Source organism: Phaethon aethereus, assembly GCF_964289735.1.
Source record: "Phaethon aethereus genome assembly, chromosome: 3".
Classification (NCBI taxonomy): Eukaryota; Metazoa; Chordata; class Aves; order Phaethontiformes; family Phaethontidae; genus Phaethon; species Phaethon aethereus.
Genome location: NC_138576.1, coordinates 29,647,794 through 29,666,710, shown reverse-complemented (window position 1 = coordinate 29,666,710; position 18,917 = coordinate 29,647,794). Strand labels below are relative to the sequence as shown.

The window sequence follows — 18,917 nt, the reverse complement described above, 5'->3', positions numbered from 1 at the left end:
CCCTGGAAGAAGCTTAGCTGTAGTTTCAAGACATAGGACTGTTGATGCCATGATGGGGTATCATCTCTAAATCCTATCCCAAATTGTTACAAGGACACAAGCTTGAAAAATCTTTTTGGAGCTTCAGAGCTTGCTGTTTTTTTCAGCAACATTACCACTTACTGCTTCCCCCTAGACATGCTATCTTGCTGAAGTCAGTTATGTTGGTGTAGGTGGCAATAGATTTCACCTTATGTATTTATTTTTCCTGTGATTACATATTCTTTTCGTTGATGGTTTAACCAATATTTGAAAGAAGTTACAAGTGATTTGTAATTAAGACCCTGGGCTGAAAGCCAGCTTGGTTTCTTGGGTATCTGGCTTGATTCTGAGTTTGTGTGCTGTTAACATGGCTGATGTATTTGTGTTGTTATATTCTTGCTGGCTAAAGTGGAAACAAAAATATATCCCCATTTTTTCCGTTTTTAAAATAGAAGGTAATGCAAAACAAGTTATGTTATAGCATCTTTTTAGACATTCAGGTGTATTTTTGGAAGCAGCATAAATTTTGATTGCCATTTCTTATTGTCATATTCTTTATCTCTGAAATAAAAACAAGGAAGTGCTGATACAGCTACACACTTTTTCCTTGGCTAAGCTTATTCTTTGTTGAAAGTCAGGCCAGAGTGCTGTCTGTTCAGACTGGAACATAATCTGCAAACATCCTAAGCAAGTACTGATGTTTCCCAGTCAACTTCCAAAGACAGCATGCCATAGAGTATTTAAAAGAATTTGGAAAGCATAAAAACCAATAAATTGAAGAGACTATTGATTACAGAATAAACAAATTGCTGTTACTTAACAGATTCTTCCCTTTTTGCTAGTTTGTATTGACATAACATTTATTTACTGTTCTGTCCTCTGATTTTCATGTAGACATCTGTAATCTTCATACAGAAAGAGCAACATTGTATGTGTCACATGAACTGTGCAGTGTTTAAGAATATTAGCAGCATGTCAGACACAGTACAGCGTTCTTCAAAATCCTGTCAGAAAATAGCCTTGAACATGTGCAGTGATTTATTGTTTGTGATTTGTTCTGTTGCCGGCAAAACAGATACTTGAAGCCGATACACACAACAGCACTTTTAAAATCAGTGTGTAAAACATCAATTCCTAAAACTCCATCTAAAGCTCTAACTTTACAGAATATATTACTTTGCCAGTAAAGGTGGAACTCAGGAGTTTCACCTATACCGTCTGATAAGCAAAGATCCTGTTTAGTAACTAAACCTAAGCAGCCAGTGGCCATTTTTGTCCTAGAGAGAAGCCTCCTGGGATTCAAATAAACCATGAATGCTTTTTTCTCACTTTTGTGCTGGATGAGACAATATCTAGGTTCTCCAGACTTGTATCCCATTGATTTAGGCTCAGAACCAACAGGAGTATTTTTTTAAAGGGAAGTAAACTTTTCTCTTTTAAGCAGCTTGTTTCTGAAGATTTACTAAGTTTTTGAAAAAGTAACCCTTGATCTAAAATAGTTTTTTTATTTGCTTTCCAGTTCAATTTTGTTGGGAAATTGCTTGGACCAAGAGGAAACTCCTTGAAGAGGTTACAAGAAGAAACAGGTGCAAAAATGTCCATCCTGGGGAAAGGATCCATGAGGGATAAAGCTAAGGTACTGTGTCTGGATTCTGGTTGCAATTAGTGTTGAAACATTTGTGTTTTAACTGTTACACTTAGATTGCCTGTCTACTTATTAATGACTCATTTAATAGACTCAATATAGACTCTGACTCCAAGGCAAGTTTGTTTTTTTCAAGTTACATCAATTGCTAAAATACAGTTTTTCTCTTGCTGCACAAACCTTTCTTCCTGTATAATTGTAGACCTCCACAGTTACTATATTACCGCTGTTATTTAAATAATTCACCTAAAAGAGAAACCAGATTAAAGTTCATTTGTTCTGAGAGAAGTCTGCTTCTGCTGAGAAAGTATAACTTGCATAGATTAGTGCTGTAATATTGGTGTACATAGATAGGCTTTCTCTTTTGTTTGTTGTTTCTTTAGAGATGTCACTTTTTAAAAAGATGGAATATTTATTCAGGGCATAGTTCTAAAAATGGTAAAATAGTGGACATTTTGCTTAAATCTGTGTAAAAATGCACTATAGATAAAAAAACCTGTGTTTGGAATCACTGCCTGGTCAAGGCACCTAAGGTAATTATTTGTAAGGTAAGGCAGCTTCGTATGGATCTGATCCAAAGAACAAGTACTGATTGCATTGTGGCCTCTTTACAGTCTGTAGAACAGTAGTATTATGGTCAACACAGAAATAATGACTGCTAATTTCACTGAACTCTATATCACCTTTAGTAATGTTGTGCATTATTCTGCTTTCCTTCCTGTCACCTCTGTCATTCATCTCCGTAGCAAAAATGATGAAAGCAATAATATGCCAGAATCAAGGAAAGACTAATCAGGATTTTATCGTTGGCATTATTTGGTCTTGGTAATGTATATCAGCAGTCACACTTGCATTATGAGGTCTCTAATTGCAATATTGAAAAAAAACCTCACAAAACAGACAAATTAGGCACACAGAATGTATTTCATTTTTTCAGAGATTTCTTTATGACGTTGGGCATACTGACACTTCAGTTATCTATTTAACATTGTATATTATGATAATAAATGTCGAATACACTACAGATTTTATTTCTAGGTATTGACAAGTAAAATATTTTATGAATTTTGGCTTACTTCTGGAATGATAAAAAATTACTCCCTGGATGAATGAATGCACATGCTGCTAAGTAACAGTAATTTATATCAGTACTGCATCTGCCAGTTCCATTCTCAGCCACCCGCTCAGAGTATTTTTGCCAAGAGCAGCAATTGCCCAGACAGGGTAGTGTGAAGGGCTTGTTACCACATAAACAGACTAAGTCCTCTGATTTTAAGATCGGTCACTCTTTTTATCATATCATTTGAATTTCATCTGATCATAACGAAGTGCCACAGTCACTTATAAGTATGTCAGCAATAACAAAATTCATGTGGGTTTTTTTTTTCCCTTTTCATAGAGTATTTGTCCCTTAAACATAATCTGAGGTAACATATGAACTTCATGGAAACTCATTCATATGAGAATGGAGTGAAAAAATGAAGTTCTAGAGTAAAATAGAATTAAATATGGCAGTGATGAAAGCCGTTTCTGTAGAGGCGGCCTCATAAACAACTGTTATCTTAATCTAATTTAGAAACTACTGACTCAAAAGAAAACCAAAGCCCTATGTAATTGCAGTGAGAGATAGGAATTATCTGAGCCATCTACATCACTGTTACCAGTTCCAAGCAAAAGAGGCTGAGAATGATCATGGGATGGGTAATAGTTACAATTAGCATTTCAGAGAGGATATTCTAGGTTTAGATGCTGATAAACCTTAAAGAAAATATATTTGACTGTCAGCATAAAAGCGTGAGTTGCTACATCGCTAAGGAAAGTACAACTTGCTCTAGTTAAAACAGTTTTCTTGCCATAAAACGAGCCCGAAAGTCTCATTTACGCAGTATTTTTTTACTGAATTAAATACTAATTACCAAAGTCTGGAGGTTTGTTGTGGTTATTTTGTACCATACAAGAAATCAGCTTATGTATATTGGTGGATAAGTCTTCCTTCTGGAGGAATTTTCAAGAAAAATCTATGTAATTTCTCTCTGTAAAGTAGAATTTCCTTAAAACTGTCTATATTATGCCATGAACCCTAATAATTCTTAGGCAGTCTGCAGGCACGTGTGCTTTTCCCCTCCAATCCAGTACAACGGGATGCTGAGCTGCGTCGGAGCAGCAGAAACAGAATTTCTACTGGAAAATACTAAATACATTTATGCCCTAAATCCTTAGGTACTTAATGTTTGAAAAGAACCGATCCACTGATTTGGGGTTTTTTAGTGCCAAAATGACAGTAGGCAAATGCTTGGCTCTACAATGAACCACTCTGGCCATACTCTAATTTTGGGCATATGGAGGGACAGTTTCCAGTTCTGGGAAGCAGAATCTCCCAGGGTAGGTATTTCTGCTTTTCAGAATTTCTTTATCTTTAAGAAAGAAATCTGTGGATAAATTTCAGAGACTAAAGAATTTGGGCTGTTCCTTTCCAGAGCCTCAGGGGACACTTCTTAAGAGTGACTTGAGATTTTTGAGTGTCTGCTGTACCCACAGTGTGGGAACAGAATAAATTAATTTGAAAAGGCAATGCAACTTACTTAAAATGAACCTTATGAACAAGTCCAGTTGTGTACTAAGTATGACAGAGCTTATGTATGTGACACAGGAAGTTGTGATAGAAATTTTTGAAGAGATGCCCAAGTGTAACTGCAGCAGTTTTGCAGAACATTATTTGTATAAGGAAACCCTATGATTCTTCCAGAGCAGTGTGGCTAACAAGTGCTTAAATCTCGGTGCTTAAGCTAATGCCACTGGCTCAGCAGAAGTTTAGTTTTCTGTAACAGGAGAAAGATCCTACAGTGTTCTGTTAGGAAAAAACAACTGTCATGAAACATTGGACACTAGACACAACAGAAGATGATGCTGACTTTTAGAAATTTCTTCCTTTTGATTTGGCATGCAAAACTGTAGGTAAAATTTGAAATAATTATTAGCTGAATAACTCCCATTTATTTTTAAAACATAAAGAATGTATTGTTCAACACGTTGAGCATAGCTGTGACCACTGAGAATTGTGCCCACCTTAAGAGCATGGCTAGTTTCCAATGAATTCTTAGAACAGGTTGAGCTCTCACTGTCTTGCTGGCTTACATGCTGCCACTAAAGGTTGTCATTCCTGTAGTACTATGGTATTATGAATATGCAAATGCATTCTTCAGAACGTGTAGTGATGAGATGAAACATAGTCATGTGGAGTTGCTTGGCTTTTGATTCTTTTCCATTCCTTTTTCTTTTTCCAAACAGCATGGGAGGCAGTTGTAAAGGTAAACAACCAAACTGAAGTGACAGGAGAAATCTCATTACAAGTGGAATGAATTGATTGCTTTCATACATAGATGCAGATTTTCTCCTCTTCAGCCATGCAATGAATGCTTTTCACTGTGCTATTAAAAAAAAATAAATGTATGCAGTGAGCTTGAATAGCTTTTTTTACATAAACTATAGCAGTTAAGAGCAAGAATCCTCTATAAAAGAAGCAGAAAAATATGTATCAGTGTTTCTTAAACACTTGTATTTCTTGAGCTATTTACCTGCCAGAGTTTCATAGGAGAGAGCACAGTCTTGGGCTTGCACGATTTCTCCATACTCCCTAGTTTTAGATTATTTATATGAGTGAGTTTTTTTTAAATTTAGATTAATTATACACCAACGTGCAATAAACATGCACTAGATAGTATATGTAACTTGATTTTTGTGTTTTGTGGACCTTCAGAACGTTGTATGTGAGAAAGCAAAATGGCAATGATTTCATGCATATGGGAGTGAAAGGAAAATTTTTGTAGGAAAACCAAGAACATTTAGGGCCAGAGATAAAACAATCACACTGGTGTCATTAGAACTGCCTTTAAGGGCTGCATGACCTGACTACAGATTGCGGGATCTTGGAGAGATTATGTGGGAAGAGCCAATAATATACTCCTTCCCTTCCACATTACCTTAAGAACCCTCTGCTGACTGGAGAGAAAATACTGATATAAGGGACACTGGTCTGAGGTGGGATCACACCCTTAATAACAGGAGTGAGAACAGGTCAACAGCATTAATCACAGTCCAGCCGTGGTACTTGGCTGCAACATGACTTCATCTCTGAAAAAAACATAATAGAACAAGAGGAACTGTACCAGAATAGATACGACTGTGATGCTTTCCTGGAGTTACTATAGGTGACATGATATCAGTAATTAATTGGTATGGATAATGCTGGTAAAAGAGAGCAAATGAAGGCCATAATCCCAGACTGATATCTGAAATGGTGAACAAGATATAGAAAAGGCAAAAACGTATTGAGAAAGGGAAGAGGACTGGCTTGAAAAAAAAAGAGGCAGGTATAAATCTTTTGCAAAAACAAAACTCTACCTTGTACATAATTTTATCTTTTGTCTTTTGTCTTTCCCATTGCATGTGTAACTTTATGGTGGGAGCATTCAAAGAAAGACATGATGAAAAATTTCTAGTGAACACAAAATTATGTAGAAAAGAGGCATGTGGAGGCTCCAAAATTCTGAAAGGATTGTGAGAGAAATCTTGAAAATGTGCATGAGTTGTAGTTGAAATTTTTTCAGGGTAAAATGTTTGTAGTTTTTTTTTAATAAACTTTTTTATTTAAAAATTAACCAAAGTGAGTATGTTTGGAAGAGCTCAGTAACCTAAGAACAGTAACATGTTTTGATTTTGCTTTAATAACATGTTAAGTATTACCCAAAGGAAGATTTTTTGATTGCTTTTCATTGTATTAAAAAAAATGAAAAATGGATTTTTAGCCTGATTATTTTTTCCTGGAAACTCATTGTTCATCACCTGCAAGACACTTCTTGCAAGACAAATTAACTATTTAAGCTGAAGAGGTTCACATTGTCTTTGCAGAATTCACAGACACTCCAAACATCTTTTTGAACCACTTTTCACTTACATAAAGCAGGATTTGGAAATTAATGTATAGCCTGTTAACAATATATTAGATAACAATATATATTAGATAAAAGAAAGCTAAAACGTCAATTGCTACAGTAGCATATCATCTGTCAGCTACACATGGAAGAAAATGTAAGTCATAGTGCTTGAGTTAAATCTCCTGAATATTGATGTATAATTGCCACCCCAATTTAAAGTCTTACTTTTTAGCTAGAGAAATCCTGTCAACACCAATTCCCATTTTGCACACTTTCTGTTTATTACCCGTTTCTTTCATTGTTTAAACTTCCACTTCCTTACATCTTCTGTCCTGGCTGTTTGGAGAATGCTGTTATTAGAGATACCTGTTTCTTTCCTATAAACATGGCAAATTAGAGAACAAATTTGCACTGCAGCTTTAAAAAATCACATAAACTATTTGTCTGTGACTCAATGATTTGTCAGCTACTGAGTGATCTTTTACCTGTTTTCTTCTTCAAGTTTCAGTTGTTGTTTAAACTAGTTATTAAAGAATGAAGGTTTCATCACAGAAGAATTAACTGCAGTAGAACTATCTGCCTTTCATTAATTTGTGGGTTAAGTACTTTACAAAGAAACTTCATTGACACTGGATAGCAGCTTGTGCCATTAAACAGGATTTCTTGCATTAGCTTTTCTTTTGAAAAAACACAGGTGTTAAGAACTTGTTGGCAACCATAAAGATCAGAAGTCAACACACAGAGAACCTACCTAGACTGAATAATTAACATATTGGCTTTAGTGTGGTTTATAACAGCCATATTATGCAAGCACCTTATAAAAGATGTTGAAAATACGGGAGAGTTGAAGTGCACACTGGTCTGTTCCCAGGAAATGCTAAGTGCCCTGACTTCAGTCCTACAACCTTTTAATGTATGCTTAAATATCTTACAAGATTAAGTCCAAATATATAATGTGAATAGTGCCCAGTAACTTTTTGGTTTGAAGCACAATGTATTTATTTATTAGATCATTTGTACCATGAGCGTAGTGTCCTAATAGTGGGGAGTTAATTCTCTGATAGCATACTCTTGACCTCATTGTTTTTTCAAGAAGATTCTATAAATAATGCTCAGATAGATAGCCCAAAAGGGAAGAAAAAGGTTGCAGGTTTTGTCTATAGGAGGTTATGATCCAAGTATTGCATTATATTCTTTCCCAATCCTATTGCTTTACTTAAACATGAGAACAGGAGTGTCTTCTTTAGTGTCTTGAGTTTCAAAAACCTTTGAGTGTCACTGCCTGTTATGATCATTTAAACTTACGCAGTATGGTTACACATGCAATATTTCCTTCTAAATGAGAGGGGAAGCATTCTGAACATGAATAAGAAATTATGAAAGACACTAGAAAGTAAAAAAAAAAAAAAATTACAAATCACCTAGTGGTCTGTTGCACCAGCTTTTACACTGGTGCCACTCCACTCATGCCGGTGAGGTTGCTCGCTCTAGCGTATGGCTATGGTAGTTAAGCCTAGTGTGTCGTCATGAGGTTTCAGTTCTTATAGTTGGAGATACAAATTTGGAAATTTCTATAAAAAGTCAATTTTAGTTCTTTAAAACAGAACCTGTAGGATTACTTCCAGCCTGCTGGGAGTTTTGAGCTGGACTTCATGCAAAATCACTGAAATGTTTGTTTCTTAGGTAAGTTGTTTGTTTCATTGAAATACTCCTTTATCATCTTTAGCTGTAAAATTTCTAAGGGAAAGACAGAACAATCTATGGCATTGTATAGAAATGGTATAGAAAAGCCATAGAAAACTGGCTTACATCCAAAAGCATCAATAGCTAGTTTTAATTCACTAATTGGTGCTCACCCATTTAATCTTTTTTTCTGTTAGGTTTTCCTTTGCTGTGCGTAAAAGTGTTATTGACTTTGTATTTTTATCTCTACAGCCGTGGTACCTTACAGCTTACAGCCATTTTACCTCACGAACGGGTTTACGACCAAGAGCAGGATTAGGCCCTCAGCATGCCTTCAAGATATGAGCAAAAGTTACAGCAGCACACTGCTCCTGCTGCAAGACATTTTTTTCCCTTCCTAAATCTCTCCAGCTTCCTGACACTTGAGTGCTGTGAGGCTATAAGGACTATAACAAAAAAAACACCAAGAAAGAAAAATGCAAGCAAAAGGAAACAAACAAAAAGCAGAACACCCCGTGTTTTGAAACTGAAATCTTTTAAGGATCATTTGCAAAAGGATGTTAACTCTTTAAAGTCTACTGTAATCTGCACTCTTTCAGTTTTTCTTTTAAGTGAGCATGTCAAAAGGTACCAAAGGCTTTCAAACTGTAAAGCTAGGTTTTACCTGAACAAAAATTCTGAAGAACATACTTCCTCCTTTTACAGAGAAAATGTAAATCTGTTGACAGGCACAGATTAAAAGAGACCGTCTTTATCACTTCTTCTTTGGAAAATACCTCTGTGTACCACCTCTAATATGTTATAAACTCCTTTTTGTCCTGATAGAGGAGGGAGTTTGAGGTAGATACAGATCAAAACCAATATTTCTTAGAATAGCTTTTATTCTTCAAGCTGTTTTTACTAATAGCAGATAACTATTCTCATAGCACATTCACGTATTCAATCTCACATCTGAATTGCGCTCTCATGATGACCTTGTTAGAGCAACATTTGGGAAGCCAAGTCCAATTATATACTCAGAAGATAGAAGGTAATATTGGCAGGCCAGTGGTAGGTGTTCATAAAGTCAATCAGAGCATCCTTTATTTCATCAGATGCCTTAATCTGCATGCAGCAGTCGTCTTTGATGCAGGCTGAGTTACGGGATCCATTGCTGACACCAGTGTGTGCTGGTGCTCAGCGGCCCCTTGGTGTTTTCAGTTTGCGTGTTCTTGCAGGTTCACCAGCACCAATAGTCTCCAGGGCTTGCCAGTCCTCGGGAAGCTTTCACATGCCAACTTCTCAGCACATACTTTTCCTTTCTTTTTCTTGAATCTATTTCTCCATCAAAATTTATAGATACCGATAGAATCAGTTCATGCAAACTCACATGGACAGGACTTTCATGAAAAATGTTCGGGTGCTCGTCTTTTCACTGCTTATGTGTCTCATCATGTCCACACATGCTGTCTGACTCATGTTTCACCAGCTCCTCAGAGCTGTGCAAATCAACTTGTTCCCAGAAGGCTGTTCCTTCTTTTTCCTTCCAGAAGACTCCATGTTACCCAGAGTGCAACAGCTAGAAAAAGCAAGTCATCTTGTCTGCTTCCCTTCCCTTTTAACTAAATTTGTATATTTTAATGTCACAGTAAACGGAGGGCTTTCAGTCATATATCTTTCCTCTGACACAAAAAGAATGTGTTTATTCAGTGAGGATCTTTCTAGCTGGGGAGTCAATAACGTCTTTATTTTTTGCCACATCCCTGCGTATTTTGGGTTATTTTCCTCTTGCCTCTCTGCACTCTGTGGGAGTATTGTCTTTCCCAGATCATTTGTTAGCACCTCATTCCTGGCAGACAGGAGCATCTTTTGTTTGGTAGTTTTTGCAGCTTCTGTCGCTTACCTCTCTGTCTGGCTTGCTGGCTGTGACTCAAAAATATGAGGCCATGGGGCCAAGACACAGTTAACCGGCCCTACTGGCATGGATTCTTCCCTTCCTGATGTTCAGATGCTCCTGTCTGCATACCTAATCAATGAGATGACTTCTGATAGATAATCTCTTATCTATCAAAAATCTCGTCTGCATTAGCAGGCATCTCCTTAATATCATTGACCAGTAACTTTGAATTTGGAACCTGGCTAGAAGGTTCAACTGCCTTTTATCCTTCAATTTATGCGTTTTCAAATGATCTGCGACACAGTAACCCGTGGCTGTTTCAGTTTGTGCTATAAAGTTTTGGGAAAGTCCATTTGTGTCCATTTCTGTCAAGTTTATTTGTTTCCTTGTGGTATGGATTGTTCCTTCCGAAGGTGGTTTGTTATATCAAAGATTTAAGATGTTTTCTCTGACTTCCCTTTCTTAAGTTTTAGAACCCATATGTACTTACATACCCCATCTTGCTACAGAGAAAACAGTCTTTTCCATGGTCTCTCTTGGGTTTAAGAACTGGTCTTTGTTTTAGCTGGATGGCTCAAGCATTCTGACCTTGCTTAAAGGTGTCAGGCTTGAGGAAAGCTTTTTAAAAGCATTTTATCTGTATGTATGTATGGAGACAGAGAGGGAAAGAGAAAGATGTGTGCGTGATATATAGCTGTAATTCATGGTTACGCATAAGTCATTCTATATTAGCCAGTTCCTTCTGATGTCTTCTACACAGTGACTAGGGGTTTCTGTCTTTTATCAACAATTTGAAATTCCCATGCTATTTAACGTTGAACATTTCTATCCCCAGAAGATGCATAATTGCTTCCAAAGTTTCAAGACCGTTTCATAACCCATTTCCTGAATGTTTCTACAGATTGGTAGGAAATTCCCAGTAGATGACACTACTTCGATTTAAGGGGAATATAGTAGCATTACTCTCAGATTATCAGCAAACTATTCAAAGGTGTTTCTTTCATTTTGGTATAAAACTTACTTTCTTCTCAACACATATTTGAATTAGACTCCAGACCATTCCATGTCCTAAATGTGGATGATGTGTCACCTCTTTTTCCGTTCTGAGTTTCATGCAGCAGGTAAAGAAAAAGCATCAATACCAAACCACACTTTACACCAGAGAAAGATATCTGTATCATTCTAGGTCCTCAATCCCCCCAAATTACTCTTTCCTGCCTGTGTACAAGGCACTGTGGCTGCTTGTCTCTGCCACAGTGAGTTCCACCTTGCTTGAGTCTCCCAAGTTCTAGAAAAATCTCTTCTCTGGAGATATGGCTTGTGGATTATGCTGCCTGTCAGCTCTGACTTTAATTTCAGGATCTAGGTCTGAAGATGGGTCAATGGGGGCCATCTGTTGACTTTTCCAGTCACGTTCCAGTTCTTCTCTGGGTCTTCTGCCTGGTCACTGTAGGAATATATGAACAGGACTTTGTTGGCCAATTAAAGTCATTTATGTCTCTCAGTAAGCAACCGGTTCCTACCCTTAGGCTTTTACATGCTACGTATGAAAACAAGTATTGCAATTTTATAGCTAGAGCCCAAGTTACTGCAGTTTATTTTCATATAATTAGATATTTACCTGTACCCAGTGTCTCCTCCTGAAAAGGAACACAATTCACAAGGTAGCTGTTGTTCCTCAATACTGGAACTTGTTTTCACCGGCTCAAGACCTGGCCTACCATCAGAGTCAAGAATTAGCCGTCAGGAATTGCTGAGTCACAGAAGCACCATATTTATCTCTTGACCATCTCTCAACCAGTCCCTCCCTGAGGCACTAGTAACAAAAAGATGTTGGTGAAGATTACTATGTTGGCATTTTGCTCAGTGAATATTCCCCAGCAGAGAAAAATCCTAAATTGAACAAATAAAAAAAAAAACCTTTATGTGTCTCAGAGACAAATTTTGGACTATAAATTTTGGGCTGTAAATATTAGAAACAGTCTGCCTCACTGATTCTATAACTTATTCACCCGTGATACCAAACAATTTGTGCAAGCTTGTTTGCTTATTAAAGGAAACTGAACTGAAGCCTCTGACCTTGTTAATATGCTGTTTTTTATGAAATTGTTTGGTATTATATAACAAAGACATGTTTCTGCATAGACATGGAAAGTTGGAACACAGGTTTTTATTTTAAATTGGAAAGATGGAAGCAAAATTGAGGTTACCATATCTTCCTAACCTTGACCTGTATTAATTACTGATAAAAAATTAAAGTTCATAGGTTGGTTACATGCAAAGGTAGGTTAAAAAAATCAGGAAAGTGTGACTCTCATTTAAGTACGTAAAATGTTTCAGATTTAAGTAAAATTTGAAAATTGTTGGAATGATCTTCCTTGACTCCTAAGGAAATCTATAAGATCTCAAACTCTCAGTATCCCAGAAGTGCAGTTCTTGTACTGCTGAAGCCAGCGGCAGTTTTGCTAATGACCAATGAGAGGAATACATCACTTCTAGTATTTTGTTGAGTGAGTGAATGAAATTCAACTGCAATCTCCAAATATTTCTCTGTTAATTTTTACACTAAAGTCCCAGTCTGAAGAATGAGATGTTAGAATGGTTGCAGAGATTCAAGCAGATATATCACTTTAAGTATTTCCTGCTAGCTTGATTCATGGAGTGATATGATACTTCAATGTAAATAGTGATGGCGTTTTCAAAACTGAATAACCAAGAGGGCAATTTAACTCTGTGTTAAAAATTTCATACTCTGAGGCTGATAGTTAAGAAAATTACATTGTCCTCACAAAAGTATTATATCAGACCTCAAACAGATGCTGAAAAATCCCTGTCTTATTACTGACGCAACACAGTGGTGTTATTAAAAGTCTTCATCGCCTCCCTCGCATCCAATGTTAAAATAGACGTGTATATTACTTAGCTCTGACAGGACATTTGCAAGACTTATACTGCTGTTTTCAAAAAGTTTGGACACATTCTTCTCTTTCTGTTAAATTAGACTATTTCCAAGGGGCAAAACATTGAGATAGTGCTTCAGGTTTATTCTTTCTCTTCTGAGTTAAAAGAGATGGAGGACCATGAAACTTTAAAGGAGGCAAGGCAAATAACTGGCAAAAGAGAGGAATGTGGGAAGGGTAAAGATGGCCCTTAGTAAAGAAAAAATACGTAGTATTTGAAGTAGTGAAAGATTACATGATTTCTGTTTTGCCAACTTGTAAACATTTAGTAAATTTTTGACCAGAAAACAGTTTAGATTTTTTGTTTGTGGAATATCATAAGGTTTTCTAAATACCCCAGCAAAGTAAGCAAAGCTGTGTACACATGTATTATGCATTAGAAACAAGCTGCCGAGTAACTTGTCTGCAATCTCCCTCTGTCTGTAATGGTGCCAATTTGACACCCAAAAGCCTGATTTTGACATCCAGATCTGTGCCAAACTCTTCTTGATTTCAGGTCATTCAGATTTCATCAGCCACAGGACCATCTGATGCTTGTTGGTGCCATTCAGTTGCTGCCACTCTCCACCGGAGGACTCTGGTGCCTCACTTCGCCAAAAAAGATTTGGTTGTGAGACCATGCTGCCAACTGGGAGATGCCCTCCCCATGGCATTTGCAAACCTGAAGAGCATAGTTAGTGTCACACTAACAGCAGTGCCCTTGGAGCAGGCAATAAGTTTTCTTAAAAAAATATAAGGTCAGGAAGAAAAGAAGCGACACATTCATGTGTGAGAGAGAAGAAAGGGCGGGGGGGGGGAAAGAGACAAGGGAATTATAAGTAAATGAACTCGATGGCTTACAGCGATTTGAGGGACTGTCGATCTTTTCATACTGATGTTTTTTCCCATCTATACTTCTACAGAACAGTGATTTATATTCCAAAGTATTTTATTTATCTGCATGAGGCTTCATAAAAACCAGGTTTGATCTTGCTGAGTTTTGTTTTACGATTATTGTTCTTGCTGTTTTACATATAGATAAATGCAAAAAAGACCTGCTTTGAATTATTTGCAGCAATTATGTTAAATCCCAGTTTTCCGTGCATAATGTTATCTGTACTCTTGAGGATCATGATAAATACTTTTAATATACTTTAATGGGTTACTGTTACAAGGAATTTTGCATTGCCACAATAGAGGCAGCATTACAGTAAATTAAATTACAGTGCACACAATTAAATAGAATAATGAAAAAAAATCAGACTTGGAGCAACAGCTCTTTGGAGTCCTCTGAAATTTGATTCCACGATAAACATAATAGGAGAAGATGGTGAGTGGAATTTAGAAAGCTAAGCTAGATATTATCTTCTTTGTAATATTTCCATCAGAGATTAATGTTCTCTTATTCAGAGACATTGATTAGTCTCTGGATTATTTTTCTGATTGATTACTGTTGTAATGTAGCATTCCTTTTTCATTTATCTACCCAACATCAGTATAACTTTAGAGCTATAGCTTCATCATGGTAGAGTTGTTATGCAACCTGCAATATTTTGTGTCTTCTCAATAAAAGCTTTAAGGAAATTGTACAAATTTAACTTGAGATTATATTATTAAAAAAAAAAGCCTTCTCTGAAAAGGAGAAATATTAATTTTACATATTCTCTGACAACACCTCCTTTCCAAGAACACTTGAGCATGAGATACATTTATGTTATATCAAATACAGCTAAAGTAAGGCATGTGTGCAACTCTGGACGGTCATTAGTTTGACTATGCAATGAAATCAGAAGGTATGATATTAACATTGCAAATTATATTATTGAATTTTTCCCTTATTTTTCTTATTTATGTTATTTTCACTGGAGATGAACATGAATTCAACCCAATATGGAGCTGGCATTTAGAGTCAGGAGGAACATAAATTTTGCATTTAGTTCCCATCACTGTGTGGCTCGGGCTTTCTTTCCTGTATTCTTAGTTTCCCCACAATAAAGGATAACAGGTTTTGCCCATCTTCTTTAGAGGTGTCTACAGAGAATTAATTCATTGATAATTATAAATCTCTTTACGAATACTGCATGTTATTGCACTAAATTCAAATTCTGAGTTCAGATGAGTGAGCTGTTATACCTGCAGAATACATCCCACTCCTAAGGCCACCTGTGGTTGTGCTCAAGGCTTTCAGTTTCTTTTCTCTTTGTTGTACTGTTATGATATTTTACTTATTTATAAAGTCAGATATTCCATTGGTTCATATCAGATCAACTCCATTTATAATCCAAAAAAGAATGAATTTTAATTTTTACAGAATTTGTGGAGGAGGTGAGAGGGGTAGCGGTTAACAGTTAAAATGTGCACACAAAGCCTTACCTTGATTCCCATCTTCTGTAATCTTTTGCTTTTCACACTATCCCGAGAAATTTCTTTGAAACCAAGTCTTTAAAACTAACCCTGACACTTAACACCAGACCCTGATCTCATAAACTGTGTTTAAAGACATAGGAACATTGTTGGGTGTTTTTTTAGCTTATGGATGTGCAAATGCTTTGCCTTACAGGCAAGTCCTCCCTTCCTGTGCTTAACCCTTACTGTGACAGGCAGTGGCCATGCGTTGTGTGTTTGCTCATTGGTGCTCCAGCGGATGAATGATTTAGGGGATATCTATAAACTTTGAAGAATTCACTTCAGGGTCATTTTTTTGAAGTGGGGAAAAAAATAATTTAAAAAAACCTGCTCTGTTTTTATGTCCAGCTACAGGTCCCACTTCATCTCTTGTTATATTAAAGTCTGTTACCAAAGGCTTTCTATCTGGCATGAGCGGGAAAGAAAAAGGATGCTTCCTTTGTATTATGTTGTTAATCCTTCTCCAGAGGTCTGCTTATAGGGTAGGGAGATGTAGGGAATGGCCAGCAAACCTTACTTCCTTAATTAAAAACATAATTAACCATGCATATCACTCTCTCAGCTCTAGTATAACACTGGTTTTATAATAAGGCTCTGGCTATTAAGAGACTTGATCCATTGGTACATATGTAAGTCCAAAAATAATGTTTCACATTTCTTTAAATCGATGTAGCAAATGTGTACTCCTGAGTAGTTTGACAATAAATTATTAATTCTGGTTTACTGTTTCAAGGCCAAACTATTGGTGTCAACTGTTGTAAACAGAATTAATATTTTAGGCTGTTCTTTCAAAGATTTAGCTGCAATTGGTAAAACACACTCCACAGAAATTAATCTCTTGCAATCGTCACACAATAAAATATAGGAAGTTTTTTTTCAACTAGTTTTAAGTAGGAGACTCAGTCATGGTGCTAAAAAGTCCACAGTAAAAAATGACATGATATTGAACCTCTGAATCAAAATAATTTTTTTTGTCCCTTTGATGACCCAGACCCCAGATAATTTCTAATTAGGTTCATATGAGTCTCCGTCTTTTGTGGTTCCTGTATTGGGAATAGCTACCTTGAGTTTTGTCTGTTTTCTGCCATCTTGTCTTTCCTTTCTTATTACATGAGCAGAGCAATATAATGAATCTGCAATTTGCTTTCTCCTTCCCATGATGCAGGTAACTATCACAGGGAATAAAATGATGTCTCACACTGATAGCTCTGTGCTACCTATATTATATACAGTCTTTGATTAATAATGTAGATGGGTAATGCTTATCATATACACCAAATATTTTGGGGAGAGAAATGTGTTATCATAAGCTTTCCACTATTCCAGTTTTGAGTGGTCTGCTTGTTCTGCAGCTACTGCCCAGCAATACCATGCAAAAAGAGATAAATTCTCACTTCTCTTCTCGACATCACAGAATGTACATGGGGAGAAAGATTCCTCCTTTAGCTCAGTAATGCAAGTTACTCTGCAGGTGCTCTGTATAGTGAATGTCAGCCACCTCCCGAAGACAGTCTGTTCGCTCTTTGGACATCTACATCCCCTAGATACATGGGATGAATCTCACTGTCTTCACGGACTTACACAACTAGTTTAGGCTACACACCTGACTTTTGGGGAGCTAAAAGTACGTGAGATGGATACTGCATCCCACAGTCCCTGAGGAAGTGAGACTACTCAAAATTCCTGTTTCACTTTGAGGAAGGCAATTTTGTTCCAAGTTCTAGAAATAAGAAAGAAAAGTGTACATTAAAACATTTCTCCTGATAATCCACTCTTCGTCAATATTTTAGAGCAGAATTAGTCTTTTATAATTTTAGAATTAACTTTTTTTTTTCTTGTGTGAATAGGACTTGTATTAATTTCATCTACCTGTATGTATTTCTTACATATTTGTTACATCCCTACAGCTTGAGAACATAAGACTGCATATACTGTAATCCTCCTATGTTTAACTGAATTCACAAAAAATATTTAATGGGTGTTTCAGTTCAGATAGACGTATGAAACAGCAGTTTGCAAACCATCCCTTCACACTAGAGAATACATACCCTACTGTAAACTATTGCCAAAATTTAGAAATAACAAACAAACAAACAAAAAAACATACAGCATGACTCAGAAAGTAGGAGAGATCGAGGGCAACCATCTGTTCTAAATGCATGAAATGATTCCAACAGAACTGAAGAACATGTATTAAAAGAACATATATTGAAGCAGAGTGAATACAATGTCATATGATTAAGTACAGATCTGCATTCCAATCCAAAATTTTTTTCTTAAGAATAGAAAACCAGCTACCCCACTAGCTGTTCTTTGTAACTTAAATTGTTCTGTGAGTTGTAGCGAATATACTTTATGAAAGAAGAGAGTTTTGCAGATCTCAGCTGGTTGGGGCACTCAACTCATTATCCATGAAGGAGATTGCATGTACATTCAGAGTATATTATGCATATAAGTGTCCAAGAATTTCAACATAGCTTTTTGAGGTGTTGAAGAAAACTACAGCTCATATAATCTTCTGTATGTGAAAGTACAATTAAAATTTCTTTTTAATACACGATCCTATCTTTTACAAATTTCAAATTGGTAATGGGGCTAGAAACATTGGTGCCATTGGGAGGATACCCATAAAATTACCTAATATACCACATATATAGTGGTCTTTTGAAATGCTTCTTCAAAATCATAAGGAATCTGTAGTGTCCTAAATACCATTCGTATGCAGTTGCTGTTGATGTTTTTGACTTTATGGTGGTGGCCATATTCATTGGAATAACACTTGTAATAACATTGATGGCTTTTTTATTTTGAAGTATATATATATGCTATTATATATTCTGCATCAAATTTAAAATAATTCAGAGAATGAACTTACAAATTATGGTGTTTTTTTTTAATGAGATTCACATAGGGTAACTGTTAATTTTCATTCTTTGGGGTTTGTCATTTGTTCCTTTCCTGCTTAGTCTATCAGATACACAATACGTATTATTATTTACTGATACATATTGAGATACAATAATTTTAATGCAAATTCATGATTAAATGAAAATGTTTACGTTCACTACATTGAAGTATATCAGTATTAAGAATTGCTAGAATAGTTTTTAAATAAAGTTCAGCAGCCTTCTCACAAATGATTTAAACTGTTCACACATGATATGTGTGAACATATCCAGTACTTCAACTATAGTGAGTAAGATGTCATTCATCATCTGGATTATATGGAATTTTGGCCTAATTCATATACAGAAATGTACTTCAAATGTATCCTGGAAATGTATTCATTAAGAGGGTAGTCTAGAATCATAAATAGATAAAAAGATTTTACATATGTAGGTTAATGCAGCAATAAACTTTTCCATTTGAAGTTAGGGTTTTTTTTCATGTCAGCTTCAGTGAGAAAGGGCTTG

The 18,917-nt window shown here is 36.2% G+C and overlaps 1 protein-coding gene across 1 annotated transcript in view; it reads left to right on the top strand.

Annotated features, from left to right (window-relative positions):
• KHDRBS2 (KH RNA binding domain containing, signal transduction associated 2) overlaps window positions 1-18,917 on the top strand; it is a gene marked incomplete at both ends in the record, with an annotated part of 384,824 nt that overhangs the window by 142,851 nt on the left and 223,056 nt on the right. Inside the window, one exon of the mRNA XM_081998222.1 lies at window positions 1,541-1,657. Within this exon, the coding sequence (XP_081854348.1) occupies window positions 1,541-1,657 (117 nt within the window). The remainder of the gene's footprint in view (window positions 1-1,540; window positions 1,658-18,917) is intronic.